The sequence below is a fragment of the Myxocyprinus asiaticus genome, chromosome 9 (genome assembly GCF_019703515.2).
Source record: "Myxocyprinus asiaticus isolate MX2 ecotype Aquarium Trade chromosome 9, UBuf_Myxa_2, whole genome shotgun sequence".
Taxonomy (NCBI): domain Eukaryota; kingdom Metazoa; phylum Chordata; class Actinopteri; order Cypriniformes; family Catostomidae; genus Myxocyprinus; species Myxocyprinus asiaticus.
In genome coordinates, this window is record NC_059352.1 from 11,212,248 (window position 1) to 11,240,210 (window position 27,963).

The 27,963-nt window shown below is 40.4% G+C and overlaps 1 protein-coding gene across 1 annotated transcript in view; it reads right to left on the bottom strand.

Moving 5' to 3' along the window:
* Positions 1–27,963, bottom strand: part of LOC127445670 (contactin-4-like) — a 270,651-nt gene that overhangs the window by 159,578 nt on the left and 83,110 nt on the right. The window contains exons 3-4 of the mRNA XM_051705901.1: positions 27,328–27,460; positions 5,675–5,850 (exon numbers count right to left, since the gene is read on the bottom strand). Coding sequence (XP_051561861.1) covers positions 5,675–5,850; positions 27,328–27,460 — 309 coding nt within the window. The remainder of the gene's footprint in view (positions 1–5,674; positions 5,851–27,327; positions 27,461–27,963) is intronic.

Genomic DNA, 27,963 nt, shown 5'->3' on the forward strand with positions numbered 1-27,963 from the left:
ATAGCATGTGAGATAATTGCTATTTCCGCTAATGAGGAGAGTTGCAACAATGAACAAGTAACACTGGCAACTCTCAAGCGCTCAATCTCAAAGAGCATTGCCACAGATGCACTGGTCCCACTCAGTGTTACAACCAGCGGGAAAAAAAGGCAGCAGAATCTGATGTGATCAATAAAAATTTAGGATATTATTGTTTGCCATCAAAATCTGTAAGCATCTACTTGCTCGATTCCCAGAAGACAAGCTTAAACAGTGACATTTTTGACTCAGTGTTTATGAGATTCAGAGAAACATACTGAGATGCGTTCCTCTAATAAGTTATTCCGATTAGTTGTCGACGGATATGGATTGTCTAGCGGTTTATTCTTAAACCATTTAAATTAATATATCTATATATTTTTTTATCAAAGTTATATTGTTTTTTTTTATTTTTATTACATGGCAAGAAATAAGGATATGCATATTCTGTGGTGGAGGGGGCAAATGAAGGAAATCACAAGGGTATTGCAGCAACATGATATCATTGTATTAAATCATTAAAAATGTTAGATTGTATCAGAATTGTAGAAGTAGTAAATTGTAGTAGTATATAATAAAAATAGTAATAAATCATACAAAATAATAATAAAACACTTGACTGCACTCTTGTACGTGCTAATACATTTAAATTTGTGCTAAATTTAGTCAAAGAGAACATTTAAGGGGCGGTCACACTACACTTTGCACTCTATTCACTCTAGGGATGTAATAAAATATTGATATATCAATTATTGATCTGCATATTGTTTTATCGATATATTAAAATTAGCTGAAATTTAAATTAGAAGACTAATTTGTGTGCTTTCCCATTCACTCTGTTGGCCATCTGTTTAACAGTCTGGTGTAATAGCGTTGGGACACCACAAGAGGGCAATATACCATTTACTGAAGCCGGTCGCGGCCACGATCTCACACACACACACACACACACACACACACACGCACACACACACACATGCATGTTGGTGCAGCTATCATTACAAGGACTCTTCATAGACATAATGATTTTTATACTGTACAAACTATAGATTCTATCCCCTAACCCTACCCCTAAACCTAACCCTCACAAAAAACTTTCTGCATTTTTACATTTTCAAATAAACATAGTTTAATATGTTTTTTAAGTGATTTGAATTATGGGGACACTAGAAATGTCCTCATAAACCACATTTATAGCATAATACCCTTGTAATTACCAGTTTGTAACCTAAAAAAAAAAGTCCTCGTAAACCACTTAAACCTGCCCACACACACACACACACACACACACACACACACACACAGGATGAGCTGATGCTATGCAAGAGATTGCAGTCAAAAGTTATGAAGGTTTCTGTACTTCTTCAAGAATGAACAAAGTGACATTGATTTTGCAGGTTAGTAAAACTGGTGTAAGTCAAGTAATTTTTATTTGTATAGCGCTTTTCACAACACTCATCGTTTCAAAGCAGCTTTACAGAAAATCATGCACTAACAAAAGCACAAAAAAAAAAACCAAACAAAAAAAAAAAACTGTGATATCTATAATGTCTTACAGTGATCATTGTGCAGTTTGATTAAATATGATTGTAAAATGTGTATAGAAATTAAATAATTAAATTATGATTGTATTTAGATCCCCTGTAAGCAAGCTGAAGGCGACTGTGGCAAGGAACACAAAACTCCATAAGATGTTGGTTAATCGAGAAAAATAACCTTGGGAGAAACCAGACTCACTGTGGGGGCCAGTTCCCCTCTGGCTAAACAACATGAATATAATGCCAATATTAGTTATTTGTGTGCAGTGCAAGTCTTGGTTTTAAATTTGTCAATTAAGTAAGTGTTAAGGTCCAGTGTTTTAAAAATAAAATATTTTTTTATGAACTTTAAGATTTATGACTAATGTCTTTGAAGTCCATCCTGGATTTACTGCAAACGTTCACATAGATGCATTGTCCTTTGTTAGTTGGCTGATGAAGGCTTTTGTTGGCAATTAAATGATAGTCTATGCATTCCATTTCAAGAGTGTGCTCCATCAATAGACAAAGGTGAAGCAGGCAGAGATAAATGATGAGGTGCATTGCATTTCAACCTGCAGGCCATTTTGGTGAGGTTCGGTGGGGTCCATCCTAAGTCCAAGGTTCAGGCAGTGGCATATGAAGTATTCGATGTCTTACAGTTGGAGTTGGCATCAGTTCATCCTCTGAAGTCCAAAAACTTAAATGATGGCTCTGGTAACCTCGGGATTTGAAACGTTTTGTGATCATAATGAACGTGATGGAATATAGCATGTCAGAAGGTCACTTAAGTACTACTGTGGAGCTAGACCATTCAAAGATTTGTATGCAGTTAACAGAATTTTAAAATTAATACGAAATTTAACAGGTAGCCAATGTAACAATGATAAAATTGGACTAATATGATCATATTTCTTGGTTCTAGTCAGCACTCTGGCAGCTGCATTTTGAACCAATTGAAGTTTATTTACTGAACTTGCCGGACATCCTCCCAGTAATGAATTACAATAATCTAGTCTTGAGGTCAAGAACACATTAATTAGTTTTTCGGCATCAGCAACAGAGAGCATGTGTCATAATTTAGCAATATTTCTCAGGTGGAAGAATGCTGTTCTACAAACAAATTTGATTTTCAAAGGACAGATTGGTATCAATTGGTACATTGTCTTGTTCTTTGCAGAATAAGACAATGTAACAGTACATCCATCGAGAGACAAATTATATTTTAGCTGCTTATTTTTAGAAGTTTTTGGTCCAATCATTAGTACCTCTGTTTTGTCGGATTTGAGTAGAAGGAAATTTCTGGCAATCCAATCTTTGATTTCACTGATACACACTGCTAATTTGGAGAATTGTGAATTTTCGTTGAGTTTAGAAGAAATAAAAGTTGGGTATCGTCGGCAAAACAGTGGAAATTTATTCAGTGATTCCTGATAATATCTCCCAGGGGAAGCATGTATAAGGAGAAAAGCAGAGGTCCTAAAACTGATCCCTGTGGCACGCCATACTTAACTTTTGTCTGATTTGACAATTGCTTGTTTACACATACAAAGTGGTAGCGGTCTGATAAATAGGACCTAAACCATGCTAATGCAAGTCCACTAATGCCAACATAATTCTCCAGCCTATTCAAGAGAATGTCGTGATCTATTATGTCGAAGGCAGCACTAAGATCTAAAAGCACTAGAAGAGAAATGCAGCCGCGATCAGATGATAAGAGCAAGTCATTTGTAACTCTGATAAGTGCAGTCTCTGTACTGTGATGGGGCCTAAATCCTGACTGTAATTGTTAAACGAATGCACGCACTCGAGACGCGAGATGTAGACAAGTGGAAAAAAGGGAGAAAAAAAATTTAAATGAGAGAAACGGGTGCGTGTGATATAATACACACAGATGAAACAGTAGAAAAGTGTAAAAACCCAGGGCATGCAGTAAAATGGCAAAGGATAATATGATTAACATATAAGAATAAGAATAAGCAATTCTAAGCAGGCTAGCAAGCTCCAAACACTTGTGCAGCCTGTGTATCAACCAAACTGGCTTTGGCTGAAACAGACAACTCATTCAGTTTATGTCAATATTCTATAAAAGATTAATTGAATGTCTATCACTGAAAGCGATGCGACCGCACCCATTATAATTAATAAAGCTGTCTACATTGCAATGTCGGAAATGCGGTAGCCACTGTGCAAACTGAATGATTAGAAATGCTGATGTTAATTATGCAATTTCTCTGTATGTAGCATTGAATGGGTCTTTATATTTATTATAACACTAAATTGAATTAAGAATTCAAGTTGGAAATGTGACTTCTCGACTTACACACTGTCATGAATGCCAGCGTATTCTACAAATTCTCCCGCATTAGATACCAAATTAGAATATATCCCATCTAATAACATCAGCTGCCCTTTAAATTATTATCTTGAACTTACACCACTCCATCATGTGGCAGAGTTAATTAAGCTATGGAGAGAGTAATAAAGAAGATGGATGTGCAGCAGTCAGAGTCGCGTGCCCCCTCCACACAACAACAACTGGAGCCTAGTAAGGTCAGAGACCGTCAATTGATGGATCTGTCAGCCAATCATCTTACAGTGACAGCCCCCCCTATGGAATTAGATTGGTCCTGGCTGGGGGTACCATCATCTTCAGACAATGGTCTTGCTGGTTATGTGGTGAATCAGTATTTAATCAGAAAGGCCTATCAGTCATTTGTTATTGATGCCGTATGCTAAGACGGATCAGCCAATTGGTGTAATTCTCTGCCATTTTTGAGTGTCGAGCCAAGGACAAAACTCCAGTTTTCAATACTCTTTGTTTAATGTGGGCCCATTATTTGTAATAAATTAACATTTTCTTAACATTAATTCACCAATGTATAACCAAACTAAATGGACTGAAAATGGCAGGTGCAACGCATTTAAAACTACATTCCTATTCGCTAGAAATGGCCCTTAAAGACAATATGGAATCATATTTGTGTTTCTTTTCGGCCATGTCTGTTAGCTTAGAGGACACCTGTAGTGTACCTTAGTGTACACTTTAGAGTTGACAGGATAAAGTTTTAGCAGAAACAGTATTGACACATTTCAGATTAACACTCTTTCTCTTCTGGGAAAATGTGCAAACATTATTTATGACTTCATCTGCTCAGGTATATATACACATTTTTGTTCAATGAAATGCACTTTCTCCCTCTACTACTAACTAGCACCAACCGATTCAGCAATATATCAAGTAGAAAATCATTTACTTTTACATTCTAAAAGTGGAAGTGGAAATTTATAGTTAAAAAGGATTTAAATATTGATCTGTTTCTCACCCAAAGCGATTGCATCACTTCAGAAGACATATATTAAACCACTGGAGTCATATGGATTACTTTTATTCTGCCTTTATGTGATTTTTGGAGCTTCAAAGGTCAGGCCTCCATTCACTTGCATTAAAGGACCTACAGAGCTGAGTTATTCTTCTAAAAAATCTTCGTTTGTGTTCAGCAGAAGACAGAAAGTCACACACATCTGGGATAGCATGAGGGTGAATAAAAGATAAGAGAATTTAAATATTTTGGTGAACTATCCCTTTAATAGACAAGATGTTTTGTAGACATTGAATTTGGACGGTTCTTGCCTTTCTACCATCATATAAAGCCCACAAAGGCAACATTTTACATCTTTCGGAAACAGTGTGATTTTCTTATTGGTCAGATCAAGAATTTTTCATGGTAGCTGGGAGGGGAGGAGCTTGAATGATTTAGATGCCAGTCGTGGCTTTCAAAACATCAGTAATAAGGAGCGCAAAGCATGAATGTGTTTTACTGCATCTCATATTTTTTTAAATCTCATTATATTCCCTATATCTCCCTATAAATGGCAACTGCGAAATTGAATCTGGCCCCTGAACAACCTGAGTATATGTGTTCGAATGAGAGAGAAAAAGTTAGAGAGAAATAGTAAAGAGAGAGTGCGAGAAAGTGACCAGGCTCTCCTTAGGGGAAACATTTCCATTTTGATCATGATATCAGCCAGGAGAACATGGGGTAGCATACCAGTTCATGCTGTCATGTCTGCAATGTCCTATTTGTTTGAACCTGAACTATGCTGCTGGTTTGATCAGAGATCAGACCGTGACTCACAGGCAAAGGTTAGGCTGGCCTCCCTGCTGACGATAGTCCCGAAGGAGTTGGATGCAAGGCACTGGTAGGTCCCAGCGTCTTCGTCTTTGTTGAGATGGGTGATCCGAAGGTTGCCGCCAGAGAGGCTGTGGTGGGAGCCGGGTTTAGGATTGATCAAAGTGCCATTTAGCTTCCACCTACAAGAGAGAGGAGCACAGTTTTAGAACCTAAACCGAGGAAGAATTGTAAACTTGTACAAGGGAACAAAAGACATGGTGTAACTATCCAAAGGAAAGACAAATTAAAGCTCTTTACTATCTCTATTGTTTCTCCTTGAAAGCCTTTTGCATACAGTAAAGGCACATAATCCTAGTAATCTCGTGCCTTCTCTAGAGTTTCAAAAGAGATCACAACAATGTCTCAATTTGTGCTTATATTTGCCAAGTTACCAAAGTCTGCAATCAAAAGTCTGAGATTTTACATTTGCACACTAACTAAATTCTTCTATGAACAATTTATCTGATCTATGCCATCCACATTTTTGTTGTTGTTGTTATTGTTGTTGTTGTTGTTTTTTAAGCTCTGGACTGCTACTTGTAATTTGCTTCTATTTTAAGAAGTTTAGAACTTGCAAAGATAATGAGGTTTGCCAAAGTGAATAAAGACTAAGGCTAACATTCTGCCTAACATCTCCTTTTGTGTTCCCTTGACGAAAATGGATTTGGAATAACAGGGTGAGTAAATAATGACAGAAGTAAAAATTTTAGGTCAACTATCCATTTAAAACAATGTTTAAGAAAACAAATGTCTGGAAGCAGGGTAAATAGATAGAAGTGGTATCAGCATTCAAAGGAGATTGTTTTGCACAACTACTGACTACTAATTTGAGGGTGCAAATCTGGGCAGGTGACACAAAAGTTCCAAGTGTAGACAACCAATGAACTGTACCAAGCTACTGGGATCCACTTTATTATTAGACCCCTGAGTAAATCAGTTACTACACTAGACTAACTCCAAGGGGACTGACCCTGCAATTAGTGGACTGCAAACCACTTTGCATAAAATGTGTCTGCTAAATGAAAAGCAACCAGCTGTAGTGCAGATAAATCCAGAAGCTTGTTTTTTTTTTTTAATGTTTTTATTCTAAGATAAATGCCCAAAATATTACGTCCTGTGATCATCCATCTTATTTGAACACCAAGTCATATGGCATCAAACCTGAGCTTTATCACTGCAGAGGACCAATTAGAACTAATAGCTGCAGTGAGCACCTCCCTATTCTACAGCACAAAATGTAATCACAACATGAATTTAGCAAGATAACTAAATGCTATCATTAATTTAAGATAGCAGCTGAGTCCCCACCCCTTCAAACAGCCTTATTACAACAAACAAGCTTCCCAATCAATACGATAAAACTTCACGGTGCCTTTCTAAGAACTTGAAACCCATTATTCATGTACAAACCAGTCTTTGAAATATCTAATTTTTGTATCATCAACAGAGGCAATGTTTAGAGGATATATTTTCCTTTAGTTTATGTGTGCATGCATGTGTGATATTATGCTATCTAATTTATTCAGGAGTGATCCTGATTAGGTGGTGTAAGTTATTAATAGCAAGTGGTTATCTTTTGAAGGCTAAAATGCTGTGTTTTACTATATGGATTTAGAAACATGCAATAATTAGATACATTTCATTGATGTTCCTGCATGGTTTGTCAATAACTAGTATATATCACATGCTACCTCCCATTGTAGAAACTTCACGTCCTTTTTTTTTTTTATTTTGAAAGGCTGGCCGTAAATTGAGAAAAAGGGGTTTTAACCCCAGATAGTTAAACCAACTACCAGCATGGGCTCTTACAAAATGAGTCATCAATACTTACAAGCATCAAGCCCTTTAAAGGTGCAATCTGTAATTTTTTTATCATTAAAAAAAGTTTTAATCTTAAAGAAATTAACTGTAATTTAAAAACTTACGGATAAAATCATGACCAATCACATTTGAAGATCCCAGTCATATCAGTAACCTTATAAAAGCTGTTTTATTCTACATGGAGAGGGTCCCCTCATGGGGGTTGCCATGTTAGAATCACATGACCAACCGAATACTACTTGCTTAATCTCAATTACCACCTTGTTATTGGAAACTTACACTCATGGATTACATTAATCATGGCTGACTGTGTATAGTGAATTTCTACAAGGGCATCAGTAATTAAAAACTATTGCAGTTGAATGATGCTGCATCCACTCTCCTAGGTGTCACTGTCCAAGTCCAAGACCACATACATAAAAAATTACTTGGTGCACCTTTAAGTAGGGTGAATTTAGATAAATTGGGCCACTTTTTGCCATTGTGATGACGGTCCAAAAGTGGCCCAATTTACTTGTGTTCATACTACAGCTGTCAGATTTTTTCAAGTGTTACTGTCAAGAAAGTTAATGCTAAAGAAATCCAGTTTAGCATGTGGTACATTCAGACTAGACTTTCCTAAATTGTCTGTAGTACAACATCTTGTTTCGTTTGGCTGTTTCACATTTGTATACAGATATTTCTTATTTCCCTAAACAAAAACAGAATCTACCTAATGCCCCTAAAAGGAGGGTCATTTGCACACACACACACACACACACACACACACACACACACACACACAAAATCTTCACACCAGGAAGATACTGTGCGCTAACCTGAGAAATAACATGTTTGTTTCAATCAGGATCTCTATGCTGTCTTTTCTCTTGAGTCTAATTTGAATCTAGTAGCTTTAAATCAAAGAGGCCTGCACATTCTCACTGTCAAATTTCAGCAGACCTAATATTTTCAAAAGACAAGAATGCAATAAATATTTTAGCCCACAGCGAACCATACTGCGTAGTCTTGAGAGATGCTAGTAATTGATAGAAATTGAGGGTTTCCAAAACTCATGCTCAATAATAATATGATTTTTGCTTCCTGTTTGGTTCCAAGTGTTTTCTTTTTTCTTTTTTTTCTTTTTGTCTGTTCTGAGTTAGTTCTTAGTGAGACTGGTAAAAGGTACTGGGAGCTTTCACAACTAGGGTACAAATCAGGGCCTAAAAAAAAGCAAACAAAAAAACAAAACCTTTTTCTCACCACTTTTCAACAACCTAATGCTGGATCAACTTAAGTTCATCCTAATGGATGAACTTAAGCTTCAGAAAATGGGTGTCACAATTGTACAGAACATTAGATTCCTGCAAAATAATGTTACTGTAAGTAGAACGTTTTTGGTAATTAAAATCAGTTCCCTATCTGTCACTCACTCGACGTTGTGTCGATGTAGTGACACTAGGGGTCACTCTTGGGAGCCCGAGACACCTCTGGTCTTTAATAAAAGGCCAATGAAAATTGGCGAGTGGTATTTGCATACCACTCCCCCGGACATACGGGTATAAAAGGAGCTGGTATGCAACCACTCATTCAGATTTTCTCTTCTCATCAAGAGGGTAGGAGACCTGCAAGCGTTCTCTGTCAGCGAAACGTGCCTGGAGTTCGGTCCGGGCTACTCTCACGTGATCCTGAGACCCCGACTGGGCTGTGTGCCCAAGGTTCCCACAACCCCTTTTAGGGACCAGGTGGTGAACCTGCAAGCGCTGCCCCAGGAGGAGGCAGACCCAGCCCTGTCGTTGCTGTGTCCGGTGCGTGATTTACGCATCTATTTGGATCGCACGCAGAGCTTTAGAGTCTCTGAGCAGCTCTTTGTCTGCTTTGGTGGACAGTGGAAAGGAAGCACTGTCTCCAAGCAGAGGATTGCCCACTGGCTCATTGATGCCATAACTACTGCATATCACGACCAGGACGTGCCGCCCCCGGTAGGGCTATGGGCCCATTCTACCAGGGGTGAAGCGGCCTCCTGGGCCTTGACCAGTGGCGCCTCTCTAACAGACATTTGCAGAGCAGTGTGCTGGGCAACACCCAACACCTTTGCAAGGTTCTACAGTCTCTGGGTGGAACCAGTTTCATCCCGTGTAGTGGCACGCACAAGCAGGTAAGTCCGGGACAGCTGGCCATGTGTATCGCATGCGCATAGCGCCTTTCACCTCCCCTGAGCTGAAGACGTGTGCCGTTGACTCCCAGTATTGTTCACAAACTGCGTTCCCTGGTTGATTTCCTCCGAGCCCTGTGGCAGACGAGTTTGCGGAGAAACTCGCTGCCAGCTCAGTACACGTGCTAACTAAGCCCTGTACTGGGGTAGGTGCTCCGCATGTGGTGGTTCCCCGTAGGTAACCCCATACGACGTATATCTTCCACTAATTCGTTTACCTGTTGGTAAACTGTGTCTTCCTTGGGCAGAGGCCCCAGTCACCATGCTTGTAGTAACTCCTCCCCCGTAGGGTAGGACCTACCATGGGACTTCCCTACATGGCATACTTCTGACATAGCTCGGCAAGACCATGTGACGTATTTCCACTTAAATACCCCCCCCCCCCCCCCGTGTGGGGTGTGGTCTCCGCGGTGTCTTCCCCTTGGGAGGGACACCCCCCGACTAGACCTGGTGGCCCCAGTCGGTTAATTCCCTTTTTTTGGGAGAGGAAAAAAAAGGGATAAGAGGCCAGGACTGGGCTAGCCCGTCTCTATCTTTTGGGTAGTCGACTTGTCCCCAAAGGGCCATTTGACACTCATAACAGTGTTGTGGTAGGTTACGTGTCGGCCTGGTGCACTGGCTAAAAGGCACACAGTGGTCTGCCCATCACACACCGCCAGTTCACGTAACACAGTTCAGCCAGTTGCGGCGTTTCGTATAGGGACTCCTAGTGTCACTACATCGACACAACGTCGAGTGAGTGACAGATAAGGAACGTCCTGTTTACTTGCGTAACCTCTGTTCCATGATGGAGGGAATGAGACGTTGTGTCCCTCCTGCCACAACGCTAAACTACCTGCTGAAATAGCCGGGACCTTGTCTCGGCTCCTCAGCACAAAACCTGAATGAGTGGTTGCATACCAGCTCCTTTTATACCCGAATGTCCGGGGGAGTGGTATGCAAACGCCAATTTTCATTGGCCTTTTATCAAAGACCAGAGGTGTCTCGGGCTCTCAAGAGTGCCCCTAGAGTCTCTACATCAACACAACGTCTCGTTCCCTCCATCAGGGAACGGAGGATATGTAAGTAACCAGGACGTTATCTCTCCTATTACATTTGGGTCATTTTTTAGGTAGATAATAATTTGTTTTTAGTACGGTAAACAAACTTTGTGACTTTGTCAAGACTATTACTGCCTGGCCAAAAAATAAATAAAAAAAATTGCATACTAATATTTCATTGGACCGCCTTTAGCTTTGACATTTGGCATTCGTCGTGGCATTGTTCCAATTTGCCTCACTAACAAGTGGCTTTCTTGTGGCCACACAGCTTATTAGTTCCAATCCTGTAAGTTCTCGTCACATTGTGCGTGTGGAAATGCTCTTACTTTTACTATTAAACATAGCCGTGAGTTCTACTGTTGATTTTTTACGATGTGACATCACCAAGCATTTTAGTGATCTGACCACATTTCTTCGGCGAAGCTGATGGTTCACCACTATCCTTCCAGGTTTTATTAATGCGCTGGACAGTTCTTACCCAATTCCAACGTTTTCAGCAATCTCCTTAGCTGTTTTCTTTGCTTGATGCAGGCCAATATTTTGCCCCTTCTGAAACACAGTAACATCTTTTCCACGACCACGGGATATGTCTTCCAACATAGTTGTTTAAGAAATGAGAAGCTACACACTGTATCAGTTAGGGTTAAACTAATTTTTGCCACCTGAAACATATTAATCACTGCAATAATCACTGCACGGCATCAAGAAGGCAAAACAGTTGCATGCACAAAAAATCAACAACCACTTCATAGACAGCAGAGACACCTTTCAGACCATCAATGACTACAAGCCCCTGCCACAGGCCTGTTATGATGACGCATCCCTCCCCAATGCACTCAACCACTTCTGCATGGTTTGAAATGCAGAATGACACACCTGCACAGAAAATACTTACACCTCCCAATGACCAGGTGCTTTGCCTCTCTGCAGCCGACGTGAGGAAAACCCTATCTAGGATTAACCCACACAAGGCCGCGGGTCCCGACAACATACCTGGCCGTGTACTGAGAGATTGTGCTGAACAGCTGACAGATGTCCTAACAGACATCTTTAACACCTTTTCGTCCCCACGTGTCTCAAGTCCACCACCATCATACTGGTACTGAAGAAGTCATCTGTGACCTGCCTGAATGACTACCGCCCCATTGCACTGACACCAATCATGATGAAGTGCTTTGAGAGGTTAGTCATGCATCACATTAGGTCCAGTCTCCCTAACACACTCGACCCGTTCCAGTTTGCATACCGTCCAAACCGCTCTACGGACGATGCAATTTCTTCCTCCCTCCACCTGGGCCTGAATCACCCAGAACACAAAGACTAATATGTAAGAATGCTGTTAATTGACTTCAGCTCGGCATTCAATACAATAATCCCACAACAGCTCATCAATAAGCTGAACTTGCTGGGCCTCAACACCTCCCTCTGTAATTGGATCCTGGACTTTTTAACAAAAAGACTTCAGTCAGTCCGGGTCGGCCACAACACCTCCAGCACTACCACACTGAGCACAGGTGCCCCCCAAGGCTGTGTGCTCAGTCTGCTGCTCTTCACGCTGCTGACACATGACTGGATTGCCAAGTTCAGCTCAAACCACATCATCAAGTTTGCAGATGACACAACTGTGGTAGGCCTCATCAGCAACAATGATGAAACACTCTGCAGAGAGGAAGTGGCACAACTACTTGAATGGTGTGGTGCTAACAACCTGTCCCTCCATGTGGGGAAGACAAAGGAGGTTGTGATGGACTTCAGGAGAAACTCTGTTGACCATCTCCCACTGACCATCAATGGCACGACCGTGGAGAAAGTCAGCAGCACTAAATTCCTGGGGGTGCACAACACAGAGGATCTCACCTGGACCACCAACACAATATCAGTATCCAAGAGGGCCCAGCAGCGCCTCCACTTCCTGCGCCGGCTGAAAAGAGTGAGTCTCCCTCCACGCATCCTCACCACATTCTACAGGGGCACCATTGAGAGTGTGTTGACCAACTGCATCACTGTCTGGTATGGGAACTGCAGCGCCGCAGACTGCAAAACACTACAGCGAACAGTAAATACAGCTGCAAAGGTCATCGGTGTCCCTCTCCCCTCTATCATGGACATTTTCCTTGCATGGTGCTCCAGCAAAGCCACCAGTATTGTGAAGGACACCACCCATCCCTCCCACAGTCTCTTCCAGCTCCTACCATCAGGAAGACGGTACCAAAGCATCCAAGCCCGCTCTACCAGACTGCTCAATAGCTTCTTCCCCCAGGCTGTGAGAGCCCCCAACACCAATTCCCCCCCAGCGAAACATACACGTAACCTCTTGCTGCTATTCTACAAAGTCTGTTCCTTTAAGAACCGTTTACAATTCTTATGTGCAATACTGTGGGGGTGTTCTCTTCTCTCTCTCTCAGTTTTATACACACTGGTCACTTTAACATCTTCACTGCTACCCAGGCTCACCGTGGAAACACTTATGTATACACCTATATACATTTCCTGTGTATATTAAGTATAACGTCCTCATGCCCTGTACTGTTTGCCCTGAATGTTTTCTTTGCACTGTTTTCTGTACTGTTGCACTATGTGTGTTAATTGTCTGTAAAGTATATGTTGAAAGTATATGTAAAGTATATATATAGTATATAAGCTAGATAGGTCTATGTGTAATGTCTATATATGTAGCACCGTGGTCCTGCGAGGCACGACATTTCATTCTCTTGTATGTCTCTACATATAGAGAAATTACAATAAAGCTCACTTGACTCACTTGATAATGATCCAACCATAGGCTCTTAAAGGTGCTGTCAGCGATTTTGTTCATGAAAAGTTATGCAAAAATTTTTCCAACTCCCTGAAAGATATTAATGAAATATGTGCCCTGAGATATCTCACCGGTCACTGTGACAACTGTAGACTCTGTAAACAGCAAACAAACATGTGTCTAAAGTCCACGGACAATGACGCTTTCTGCCTGTCAATCATTTTGTGTGTTCTCATAGTATTGTGTAATTGCATTATTGAGGCATAATATTTTAATCCAAATGCTTTTTTAAATCCAAATGCTTATTTAAATCCAAGCGGTAACTTTTTTTTTTTTGGCCAGGCAGTGTATATACACTCACTGAGCACTTTATTTCAAACACTTATTCATGCAATTATCTAATCAGCCAATCATGTGGCAGCAGTAAAATGCATAAAATCATACAGATCTCACTGATATGATTGTTGGTGCCAACCGGGCTGGTTTGAGTATTTCTGTAACTGCTGATCTCCTGGGATTTTCACGCACAACAGTCTCTAGAGTTTACTCAGAATAGTACTAAAAAAAAACACAAAAAAAAAACATCCAGTGAGTAGCAGTTCTGCAGACAGAAATGCCTTGTTGATGAGAGAGGTCAAAATACACTATATTGCCAAAAGTATTCGCTCATGTGCCTTTAGACGCATATGAATTTAAGTGACATCCCATTCTTAATCCATAGGGTTTAATATGACATCGGCCCACCCTTTGCAGCTATAACAGCTTCAACTCTTCTGGGAAGGCTTTCCACAAGGTTTAGGAGTGTGTTTATGGGAATTTTTGACCATTCTTCCAGAAGCGTATTTGTGAGGTCAGACACTGATGTTGGACGAGAAGGCCTGGCTCGCAGTCTTTGCTCTAATTCATCCCAAAGGTGCTCTATCGGGTTGAGGTCAGGACTCTGTGCAGGCCAGTCAAGTTCTTCCACACCAAACTCGCTCATCCATGTCTTTATGGACCTTGCTTTGTGCACTGGTGCGCAGTCATGTTGGAACAGGAAGGGGCCATCTCAAAACTGTTCCCACAAAGTTGGGAGCATGGAATTGTCCAAAATCTCTTGGTATGCTGAAGCATTCAGAGTTCCTTTCACTGGAACTAAGCGGCCAAGCCCAGCTCCTGAAAAACAACCCCACACCATAATCCCCCCTCCACCAAACTTCACAGTTGGCACAATGCAGTCAGACAAGTACCGTTCTCCTGGCAACTGCCAAACCCAGACTCGTCCATCAGATTGCCAGATGGAGAAGCGTGATTCGTCACTCCAGAGAATGTGTCTCCACTGCTCTAGAGTCCAGTGGCGGCGTGCTTTACACCACTGCATCCGACGCTTTGCATTGCACTTGGTGATGTATGGCTTGGATGCAGCTGCTCGGCCATGGAAACCCATTCCATGAAGCTCTCTACGCACTGTTCTTGAGCTAATCTGAAGGCCACATGAACTTTGGAGGTCTGTAGCGATTGACTCTGCAGAAAGTTGGTGACCTCTGCGCACTATGCGCCTCAGCATCCACTGACCCCGCTCTGTCATTTTACGTGGCCTACCACTTCATGGCTGAGTTGCTGTCATTCCCAATCGCTTCCACTTTGTTATAATACCACTGACAGTTGACTGTGGAATATTTAGTAGCGAGGAAATTTCACGACTGGACTTGTTGCACAGGTGGCATCCTATCACAGTACCAAGCTGGAATTCAGCTCCTGAGAGCGGCCCATTCTTTCACAAATGTTTGTAGAAGCAGTCTGCATGCCTAGGTGCTTCATTTTATACACCTGTGGCCATGGAAGTGATTGGAACACCTGAATTCAATTATTTGGGTGGGTGAGCGAATACTTTTGGCAATATAGTGTATATATATATACACACTACCGGACAAAAGTTTTGAAACACTTACTCATTCTTTATTATAATTTTTTTTTTTTTCACATTTTAGAATATATGGAATAACATAAATGGAACTATGTGAATTATGTTGTGACTAAACAAAATCCAAAATAAATCAAAACTGTGTTATATTTTATCATCTTCAAAGTAGTCACCCTTTGCCTAGAATTTGCAGACATGTACTCTTGACATTTTCTCAACCAACTTCTTGAGGTATCACCCTGGGATGCTTCTTAAACAGTATTGAAGGAGTTCCCATCTATATGCTGTGCACTTTTTGGCTGCTTTTCTTTATTATTTGGACCAAGTCATCAATTTCAAAACGTTTTTTTAATTTTTTATTAAATTTTAGATTTATAATGAAATAAATTAATATGGTGGCACAATTATATTTTTGTCTACAAAACAAATTTCAAACGTTTAAGCATACGACTTCAGATCAAAAAATTTTAAGATCATGGGAAACATTTCAGTCAAGTGTTTCAAAACTTTTGACCGGTAGTGTATACATATATATATATAAATTTTTAAGAGATATAATAATTTACAACAAATTTTTACATCTTTTGTGTTAATGGGCATCAACTGTGGACACATGATATAATAAAATGCTGAGTATTATGTTTCTGGTCATACAAAATAATTATAATAATAAAAAAAAAATAGAACAACATATTAAATGCCAATTCAATAAATTATGTAAAAAACATGACATTGTTGTGTTATATTAACTGTTGGCCAAGACTTATGAAGTGGAACAGGACAGAATTCCTGTTTTAAATGTCTAAAATATATTTTTTTAAATATATTTAAAACAAACTACTTTTCATGCTAGGAAAATGTTATGTTAAATAATAGTTAATCTAACATATCTAATAGTTCCCATAACAGAAAACATGGGATTTGTGGCTCTAATGTTTAAAAAAAGAGTAATGGGACACTCGAATGTACCGTATTCAAGTTTCGTGTTTAAATACTTTTGCACCATAGAGTAGCTAGTTATTTGTGAAGTGTAAAAGCAAATTAATAATGGTAATACAACATCAAGTATGATTAAACTTGCAAAATACTTGTTTATTGAAATGTTGCAACGTTATATTAGTGCTAATACATCTTATTATGTAAAATTGCATTTTAATGAAAACAAGAGAAGGGTACGAATGGATGTCATCAGTTATTACACCTCCCCACCCCCAGTTCACCACCTACAGTTCGTCTGGGGTGACAAAACATCCAGTCAGTGTCACAGACAGCCTGTGATATTTTCTTTATCTCTGAGGTTATTTTGTGACACATTTTCATTTTTACACTATGCCAAATGTCCATTCACATGTCATCATCAGTGTTGTATAAAGTATCCATGTGTCATACTTGAGTAAAAGTAAAGATAGCTTCATGGAAATTTACTCAAGTAAAAGTTAAAGTAACTCATGAGAAAACGACTTTAGTAAAAGTATTAAAGTAACTGATATTAAATTTACTTAAGTATCAAAAGTACAAGTAAATTGCATAAATTACGGAACAGTTCATTAAACCCATGGCAATTTATTTGATTGATGGTGCTCATCATTTACTCGTCCTCATGCCATCCCAGATTTGTATGACTTTCTTTCATCTGCAGAACACATACAAAGATTTATAGAAGAATATTTCAGCTCTATAGGTCAATTCAATGCAAGTGAAAGGTGGCCAGACATTTCAAGCTACACAAAGCACATTAAGGGAGCATAAAGTTATCCATACTACTACAGTGGTTAAATCCATGTCCTCTGAAGCGATTCAGTTGGTTTTGGGTGAGAACAAACCAAATTGTAACTCATTTTCACTGTATATCTTACCATTGCAATCTCTAAGCACGATCATGATTTCAAACTTGATTTCACTTTCTAGTGCTTGACGTATGCGCAGAGCCCTAGATGGCACTACAGGAAGTGTAATCAAGCTTGAAATCCTGATCGCCAAGGAGACTGCTAATGTCAAGTGTTATAGTTGAAAAAGGAGTTATATTTTGGTCTATTCTCACCCAAAACCAATTGGATCCATTAAGAAGACATTGGTGAAACCACTGGAGCCTTATGGATTACTCTTATGCTGCATTTATGTGCTTTTTGGAGCTTCAAAGGTCTGGCCACAATTCATTTACATTGAATTGACCTACATAACAGCAATATTCTTCTGAAAATCTTTGTGTGTGTGTGTGTGTGTTGTGTGTGTTCTGCAGAAAAAAATAAATATAGTCATACACATCTTGGATCGAATGAGGGTGAGAAAATTATGAGAGAATTTTCATTTTTAAATGAACTATCCCTTTAATGGTGCATTCAAGTCACATCAGAATGATCATATTTATGGAATGAGTTTAAACGAACACCACTGTATATAAAAATTGGAACACTGAAGGAGGGAGTTGAGTCAAATTAGTGACCAGAACAGAGACTTGTGTGGGTGGGCTCTTTTCATTTGGGCCAATAAGCAACCACCCAGCAACCACCCAGAAATCCCTGGCAACTGTATAGCAATGTGTTGAAACACAGTTAAAACAACTTAGCAACAGCATAGCAACAACCTGACAATCACCTAGAACACCGTCTACTGCAGAGCAATGTGCAAAAAACACAGAAAACAACTTAGCAACAGCATAGCAACAACCTTACAACCACATACTGTAGCAATGCGCCAATACACACAGCAGAGATCACCTTGAAAACTGCATAGCATGCCCTAGTAACCATCCAGAAAACCCCAGTTACCACATATTGTAGCATAAATATGCTACAAAGCAAATATAACACTTTAGCAACCACCAGAAAACTAGTTTTGCTTAGGCAAAGACCATTCACATCTTCATAAAATATAAAAATAAATATTGTTGGACATTTTCATTAGCACTGGTAATTATTCATACACACCACACCTTGTTTAAATGTAAAATGTAAATGCATGTGATTGACTTGTATGAACAGATCTCCTGGAAAGGCGGGAGACTGATTGCACATAACTTCATTATTTAACAGCTTTCATAATGTTTAAGCCTAAACTTATGAAATTAATTAGTCAAAAAAAAAATAATAATAATAATAATAATAATAATAATAATAATAACCCCATGAGCAGTTTCATGTCTTCCCCAGAGGAGACAGACGACGGAACACATAATCTGGTGCGCGCTTCGCTTGTGATTTTGATTCAGATTTGTGAGCTGCAAAACGAATCATTCAGACCACATTTTAAATCTTTTTGTTCAGTTCAAAGGAAAAAAAATTAAAAGATTAGACTCAAATGATTCTTTCAACTTTGCGGTGTTCAGTCGCAAAAGTAACGGAAGGGTCTGGAGAAATTTATCTGAGTAAAAGTATCAATTTTCTCTTCAAAATGTAGTGAAGTGAAAGTAAAAGTCCAAAGAAATATTTATACTCAAGTAAACTACAAATATTAAAAAACTGTACTTAAGTACAGTAACAAAGTATTTGTACTTTGTTACTATACACCTCTGGTCATCATACGGGCCAGAAATATCACCATATTCCAAAAAATTTGTCAACTTTATTTTTAAAAGATCAATTATCAGCATACAAATGAGAATGCAGTTATGTGACAGCATGTCAAAAAACTGTGTGTATCCATTAAATAAAATTAACCACATCCCATCTGCTGCTGTAACTATGGCTACAGGAGATACTTTGATTGACAATTCTTCCTTAATTTTAAGATGAGGTGATGGGAGGATACTCCATTGCATTCTCTAGTCTCCTTCAGCTCTTAAACAGATTGTAGGATTGAATTAAATTCAGATGTTGTCTGAAGCTTTCGAGAGAGAGAAGGTAGGAAGTCTTAAGTATAAGGAGAGGCTGTTGTCTCAGATGAAGTGAGTCTGGCAGTATAATTTACAATGCGTTGTTAAACTTAAATTATACTGCCTCGCCAACCTTCTCCTACAGGAGTAGGTGTTAAAAAGTGTCAGACCAAGTAAGATCCACAAAGGCATGTGTCTTAAGTGGTTTTACTTATGGTTTTTGGTATAAATTAGTGATTGATCGATACAGGTTTTTCAATAAGTGGTGTTATGACATAATATATTTCACATCATATTTTATCTTTGGTTAAAAGATTTTCAAACTTCAGGCCAAGCAGGCTAGGTTATAGGTTAATTTCAAAATTAACGATATTTCAGTCACTATCACTAACATAAATCACCTATCCAACCATTTTCTATACCCATTATCTATAGGGTCGTGGGGGTGCTGGAGACTGTACCAGCAACTTGGGGCTAAATATAAATCAGCCCAACTTTTATATTTGAAACTTAAAACATATTCAAGAGTACAAATATACCACAACAAGTTTGCAATTACAATTGAGTTTGCAACTGAAATCATTTAAATTTGCTATCTACAATAGATATTTCCTGTAGCCCAACTGGTAGAGCATGACACTACCAATGCTAAGGTCATGGGTTTGATTCCCACGGAAGAGGGTGTACTGACAAAATGTACACTCTGCAGTGCTGGGGAAGCTAGATTAAACTTGTAGTTTCCCTAGCTATCTTGGGAACTTGTAGTTTCCCAAGCTAAACTTTAAGTAGTTAAACTACAGGAAAAGTAGTTAGCTATGCTACAAACTACTAACAAAAAGTAACTAACTACACTGAATCTATTAAAACAGTCAGTGTGTTACCATGCACTTTAAAAGTTTAATTTCATAAGGACTAAAACAATAATTCATATTTTAAAAAGTCAAGTAAACGTTTTTGTCCAACTTGAATCGTACCAGTCTGTTTTTTGACTCGGCTTTGTCCAGCATGTACACACATAAATCAGACTACAACTAGCCTCAGCGTTGTGCGTATGCTCCAAAAGACAGAGGTGACGTGTGTTTAACCCAGAAGTCGAACGCAACACAAAGAATGTAGAGGTATCATGGAGACCGCTAGGAACGTGCATTTTTGGATGGATGAGAAGGTGGCATTTATTTTTCTGCAGCTGAAGGAGCTACACATTCTTAAATACATGAAAATAAATAAAATATTACTAAAAGTGTCAACGTCACTTCCTCATATGGTGTCCTTCCTTCAAATATTCGATTACACACTGATAAAGACAGTAGCTCGATTATTACTGTGCATGTAAACGTACTGAGTCTTGATAAAACACTGATAAACAGCAGCAATTAATAAAATAAAATATTATTTAAAGGGATAGTTCACCCAAAAAATACAATTCTCTGATAATTTACTCAGAAATAACGATATTTAAGCACTCCCATGATGTAAGCATGATGGTACATGAACTGACGTGTGACAGACACACAACCAATGAATCGAAGGAGCACTCAGGTAAATTTAGCCATTCGTCAACACCTGACTGGAAGCAAACTTTTATAGTTAAAAAGTGCTTGAATATCATTCTTTTTTGCACACAAAGTGATCGATTCACTTTAGAAGACATAGGATGGATTACTCTTATGCTGACTATCTGTACTTTTTGGACCTACAAATATTTAATCACCATCCTCTCCCATTCGAAGGACCTGCTGAACCTAGATCTTTTTCTACAAATCTTCAAAAGTGCTTTGCAGAAGAAAGAAAGTTAAACACATCTCAGATGGCATGAGGGTGAGTAAATTATCAGAGAATTTTCATTTTTGGGTGAACTATCCCTTTAATATGACTGAATTAACCCAACTTTATTAGGTTACACCTAGGGGTGGGCGATATGACCAAAATCCTATATCACAATATGAGTAATTTTATATCATGATAACGTCCTGGTTACTTACGTAACCTCCATTCCCTGATGGAGGGAACGAGATGTTGTGTCGATGTAGTGACACTAGGGGTCACTCTTGGTCTTTGGTCTTTGATAAAAGGCCAATGAAAATTGGCGAGTGGTATTTGCATGCGGGTATAAAAGGAGCTGGTATTCAGGCACTCATTCAGGTTTTATGCTGAGGAGCCGAGACAAGGTCTGGCCATTTCAGCGGGTAGTTCAGCGTTGTGGCAGGAGGGACACAACGTCTCGTTCCCTCCATCAGGCAAGTAAAGTGACTAGGATGTTCCCTATCTGTCACTCACTCGACGTTGTGTCGAGGCTAAACCAGTTGTGGCCTCTTTTCCCCTTCTTTTTCCACTCCCTAAAAAAGAAGGGGGATTATACGACTGGGCCGCCAGGTCTAGTCGGGGGGTGTCCCTTTCAAGGGGAGGACACCGCGGAGACCACACCTCGCCCAAAGAGAGGGGGGATATTTAAGTGGAAAAATATGTCACATGGTCTTGTCGACCATGTGGAGAGTCTCATGGTAGATCCTACCCAATGGGGGAGGAGGTGCTACAAACATGGAGACTGTGGCTGAAGGGGCTCTGCCCAAGGAAGACGCAGTTTGCCAACAGGGAAATGAATTAGCGGAAAATATACATTGCATGGGGTTACCTTACAAGGAACCGCCACATGTGGAGCACCTACCCCAGGACAGGGCTCTTAGTTAGCACGAGTACTGGGCCGGCAGTGAGTCTCTCCGAAAACTCGACTGCCACAGGGCTCGGAGGAAGTCAACCAGGGAACATAGTTTATGAACACTACTGGGAATTAATGGTGCATGTCTTCAGCTCAGAGGAGGTGAAAGGTGCAATGTGCAAGCGATACACCTGGCCGGCTATCCCGGGCTTATCCGCTTGTATTGCGTGCCACTACCTTGGACGAAACCGGTTCCACCCGGAGGTTGTAGAACCATGCAAAGGTGTTGGGTGTTGCCCAGCCCGCTGCTCTGCAAATGTCTGTTAGAGAGGCACCCCTGGCCAAGGCCCAAGAAGCTGCTACACCATGGGTACCTACCCTCTTGATGGAAGTGAGCGCAGTCAGGAGGGCAGTCTTCAAGGAGAGTGCCTTAAGCTCAGCTGACTGCAAAGGCTCGAAGGAGGCTCTCTGTAGACCCTGAAGAACTACAGAGAGGTCCCATGAGGGAACGAGGCACGGTCTGGAGGGGTTCAGCCTCCTGGTGCCTCTCAGCAACCTGACGATCAGGTTGTGCTTCCCTAAGGACTTACCGTCCACTGTTTCGTGGTGTGCTGCTATAGCTGCTTGGCGGACTTGCAGGAGAGCCATGGTGTGCAGGGCAGAGGAGGCTTGTCCAGCGGAACCATAGGCCTTGGCCATCAGAGACGACATAAACCTACAGGCCTTGGACGGGAGCATTGGGCACCTGCGCCAGGTGGCGGCACTCTGCGGGCATAGGTGCACCGTGAGCGCCTTTATCCACCAGAGGGATTGCCGAATAGCCCTTGGCCGCCCCACCATCGAGGGTAGTGAGGGTGGGGAAGCTGAAAGATCGGGACCGGGCAGTAAAAAGTGCCTCCCACGACCTTGTCAGCACTTCTTGCACTACCGGGAAGAAAGGAACGGGGGCGGGGCATGGCTTTGATGGCTTTGACAGCTCACGGCTGTCCGGGAAAGCATGTCCTCATCTCCGCGTCAGCCTGTGACCGGGCAACCGCACCCGAAGGGAGGAGCCCAGCTGAGGCTTCCGCATCTGACTGGACGAGCCTGCTCTCCGATGCTGCGCTCGAGAGCTCATCACTTTCGCGGGCTCCGAATAAGAGGTCGAACTCACCGTGAGACGAGCTGGCAGACTCATCCGGAAGCCCGATCAGGGCAGACGAGCGTGCTGGGGAATGGGTGGTCCGTGGGGGGATACCCGGTGGAGGCGGTCCCATTGGGGTCCCCAAATCGTCCCTAGTGCTAGCCGCGCTGGCCTCATACCCATGGGTAGAAGGACTGAGGCAGGGAGCCTCTGGGGTGGCTTGCTTTCTTACGAAGGTAAGCCGCGACCGCATCGTTGCCATGGACATGTTCTCGCAATGAGTACATGACCCATCCACGAACGCTGTCTCCGCGTGAGCAGTGCCCAGACACGAAAGACAGTAATCGTGACCGTTAGAAGGTGAGAGATAACGAGCACAACCAGGAATAACACACAAAGGAAAGGCATCTTTAAAAAGACGCGTCTTTAAAAAGACATTCCGTGTGTGCCGCTCTTTTAGAGAAATATACTCTTTTAGAGAAATATACTCTTATTTCTGCCGAAGTGCCCAGGGGCATTCGGAGGGAGAAGCCGCTGAAATGCGCCGTCAGATCCAGCAGAGGTTAATGAACAGTCGTGGGAATTCAGCTCAATGAGCATGACCGTTCAGCTCCGAAGAGAAAATCTGAATGAGTGGTTGCATACCAGCTCCTTTTATACCCGTATGTCCGGGGAAGTGGCATGCAAATACCACTCGCCAATTTTCATTGGCCTTTTATCAAAGACCAGAGGTGTCTCGGGCTCCCAAGAGTGACCCCTAGTGTCACTACATCGACACAACATCGAGTGAGTGACAGATAGGGAACGATATATATCACGATATAGTTAAATTTTTCTGAAAAATCAATAAAATTGTATTATATATTAAGCCATGTCGCAATGTGTAATTTTGAGTAATCCTGTCAGTGAATTAAATACTTTATAAATGAAAACTTCTTCATTTTATATAATTTTCTCTTTATTTTGAACTTAAACATAGTCAAAGTAAAAAAATAAAAATAAAAAAAATGCCACATTTCAGTCTGATGATGTGCACCAATTTTCTTCCTCTCATTTTCTCATTCAAATGAATGTGAGGAACGAGCAGTCGCTCCTCCTTCCTCCATTTATCCGACAGAGTGTGTAATGCATATGTGTTATGTTCTGTACACATTTCTCATGTGGCAATTTTGCATTATAGTGATAGAGACAATAATCCAAAATGTATACCTGCTGGCATATTTCTACCGGTTTATCATATCACCCACCCCTAGTTACACCAACTAAAGTCATTTTAAGGGTCAGATCAGGTAGCAATAGCTCCGTAAGGTAACAACAGCACATTTCCACTTTCTCCAGTGTAGTCTGACAAAAAATAGAACAAAAGTATAATTACATAGCATCACGATATCAAGCACCTTGCAGCAGTGACAGCTTAAAACAGACGCTTCATTTGCTGAGCACATGCTTTACGTGCTCACGCTCAAACAGACATTACATAGCACCACAACACCATCTGGCACAGGAGGCGGATTGAGTATCTGTTGCATACTTTAAATCTTCCTGCGTAGCACGTCGCTCACTAAAACCTTCTTCCAAGAAGGGAGACACATGCCAGATGCCTTAGCTCAAGAGCTACAATCAAAGCTTTGATTATCCTGTGGGCTTGTATGAGCTTAAATAATGTGTAGTGAAACAGGCACCAGGGAGTGATGGGCTTGCCTTGCAGGCTAAATTAGCTTTGGTGTAGGATGAGAGCAGTTCAGGAGGTTGAACTTAATGCACTTTGAAAGTGATGGACACTCGAGCTGCCAACAGAGGGACATTCATCAAAAGGGCTCCATGATTCAGCCAATCTGACAGGAAACAGGAAGCTCTTGATTAGCTTTTCCATTAAGCTTGATCAATTCCGGAACATTACATGGATTTGTCTTTCCACAGCACATCTGAACAGTATTGGGGGGGAAACGTTAATTTGAACCTATCGAACTGGATGCTCCATTAACTTAATACTTAAGAACATACTGTAGCTAAAAAGAGACTTTCTCCTTTCCAAGCTTAAAAGGACAGTTCAGCCAACAATTAAATTTCTGTCAAAATTGACATACCCTCATGTTTTTTCCAAACTTGTATATTTTCCTTGTTTCCACGAAACTATTTTTACGAGCATTTCCACCACCTGAAGTAGCAACATTGACTCCATTGAACATAGATCCAATGGCATGAGTTTGGGGCGTGAGTATCTATTTGACCGACCAATGGCTGGCGGGGGATGAGTTTGCGAAACCTGCTTGGAAACAGTCATTGTTTTTGCAATTCTGTTTGGTGACACCACTGGCACAGAAATTGCATCCTTCAGCTTAAACACTTTGTGCTGCACATTTCAGCATGTATTTATTTGTGATGCTGTCACAATTTAATACAGCCTTTGCAAAAAGGATGCTGCTGAAAGATGAGGCAGCAGAAACTTTATTGGACCCGACAGCAAACGCGCACCCCGTGAGCACTATAACTCCTTTCACATGAGAACAGGGCATTTACATAGGAGTCAACAGCAAAAAAATCAGCCTGATTAACAGCGCAACAGTAGGGTTCCAGAAGAAAAAATCCCATTTATTTTCTTCATGGACAAATAGTCTTTTTACGATAACATCTAAGCGAACAGTCTGTGCAACTTTTGCTTTTTATTAATTTTTATTTTTTTAAGAAAGTGAGTTTAATTGCAGAATTTGTGGTGAATAACTACACTGCCCATGATGCTTTAGTCAAACAATCCATCAATCAGAGAATCAAAGCACCCCAAAAGAGCTCTGCAGCAACTGCCCACTCCCATGACACACAGTAAACGATGTAATCGATATGGTCTCCCTACACTCTTAAACTACTTGTATATTTGCAAATATCTGAACATTTTGCAATAAAGTCTCTATGCTTATAATCAACAACTTCAATCAATAGTTATAGATTTTCCATAATTTTTAATTCGATAACGCCATTTGCACTGCTTCATGGGATTGTACTTTATTCCCTCATTAAAGGGTCATGAAATCCCCTTTTTCAGCACAATTGAGTTCTCACCACAGTTTTAAAAAATGCCACGTAAAGTGGGCATGATCAACAACTGTCTGTCTGATCCATACATATAACAGCATCAAAAATGATCATGACTGCTCAAAATAAAATGCACAAATGTATTATACAATGTTTTGTAAGCTCACAGTATAGTACATCACACTGGTTATTTCATATCTGTAATTTATGCACAAATACATAAATGCCAAACCATTGTACACTCTATTTAGAATATATGTAAATTAGCTTTTGCATTTTAATAACGTTTGAGACATATTCCATGACGTTGATTTACAGTACACATATAAAAGTGCTTTGATTGGTTAACTCTCACATTAAGGATTTGAGACTAATTCCAGAACGTGAATTTATCGATAGCATTTGTGTATGAGACTAGTGGAGTCAAACTGCGCCTTAAAGGAGCCCCAGTCCATCTCACCACCACATATCTTGAAACTCTCAGGTAATAAATACTTATTGCACCAACATTTCGAAGGTTTCACCATTGACAGAAAGCCTGTCCCTCTGTTAGCATCGCAAAAATGCCATGCATCCTTGTAAACTCGCAGCCTGGTATCAACTCACTCACTTGAATCACTTGAGCGTTTGAAGCACTCATCTAATATGAGGTGGTATATTGAATAATCATGAGATAGAGCCCTAAATTAACCATTTACCTCCCAAAATTTTAAATACCGGATGCTAACATTGTCTTCTATCATGTGCAACACATACATATCTGTTAACATCTCAGAAAATGTAGTCCAGTGTTTCATAAACCTTTAAAGATGTTAAGTACAGAGCATTGTACATTTTCAAATACGTTTTCTTCAAATCAAAGTTTGTAATGATGTGATTCACCTTGGAGCTGGTTGGTTTGGTTCATGGCTTAGAACTCTTTTATGAAGGACTTTATGAAATCCCAGTGGAAGAAATGAATGAGAAAAATACTTCTGAAACCAAGATGGCTGAAAAAGTGGGGGGCACTGTAGTGCTCTATTATCAGAGAGTGTGGAAAATGGTAATCCAAAACTAAATTTACCTTTAAAACCTCAGTTAACATTTAAAAGTGGTTGGATGATTTAAAAAAGTATGATAAAGCTACTGAGGCCATGTGAATTGGTATAAAAGATGCAGAACATGTCCCCTGCAGAACATGTTTTGGAATTTGGCAAAAAGTGGCTGAGGTGCAATTTACTGAAGCAATGATGCAGATGACCAGACAATAGTATTTTTGTCATGCCAAGTTGGTAGTCAGCTCACCTGTAAAAAGGAAGAGGGTGACCTTGAGCTTCACAGCTGAAAACCACCTCTCTATTCTTCTCCATAGAGTCTACTGGAAACACGATGCTGCCCGGCTGCTTTGTGAACACAGGGCTCTGCAGTGTGTTGCCTACTGAGGAAAAGAGAGAGAGCGATCAGCACACTCCACTTACACAAACACCCAACCGTCTTGAAAAAACAAGCTATTAGCTGGTGCCGCTGAGCAGGCCAGCAATGGTAAACCATTAGAGAGTCAAACCACAAGACGACAAAACATACAGTATCAATTCATTCAAGTGACACCACGGCAACTGTGATGGGATCACTGTTGATTGTTATAGAACAGCAATTTAGGACTCACTTTCGTTGCTTTCTGTCACACCCTGGTCTGTTTTTAGCCTTCGATACGTCAGCGCAGTTGTAACAGGAAACGTGTAAGCAATTAGACGTGTGGCAAGCGCCTCTCACTTGTGATTTGATGCTACTAATGTGAGGTGACATGAGATTGCTCACACAGTCTGCTCTGTTATAAAATGCTATAGTTATACCCAAACTGTAAAAAAAAAAAAAAAAAGGAGTGTGAATTTACAGTATATACTGTACATGGCAACCAGCTGCTTTACATTCACAGAAATG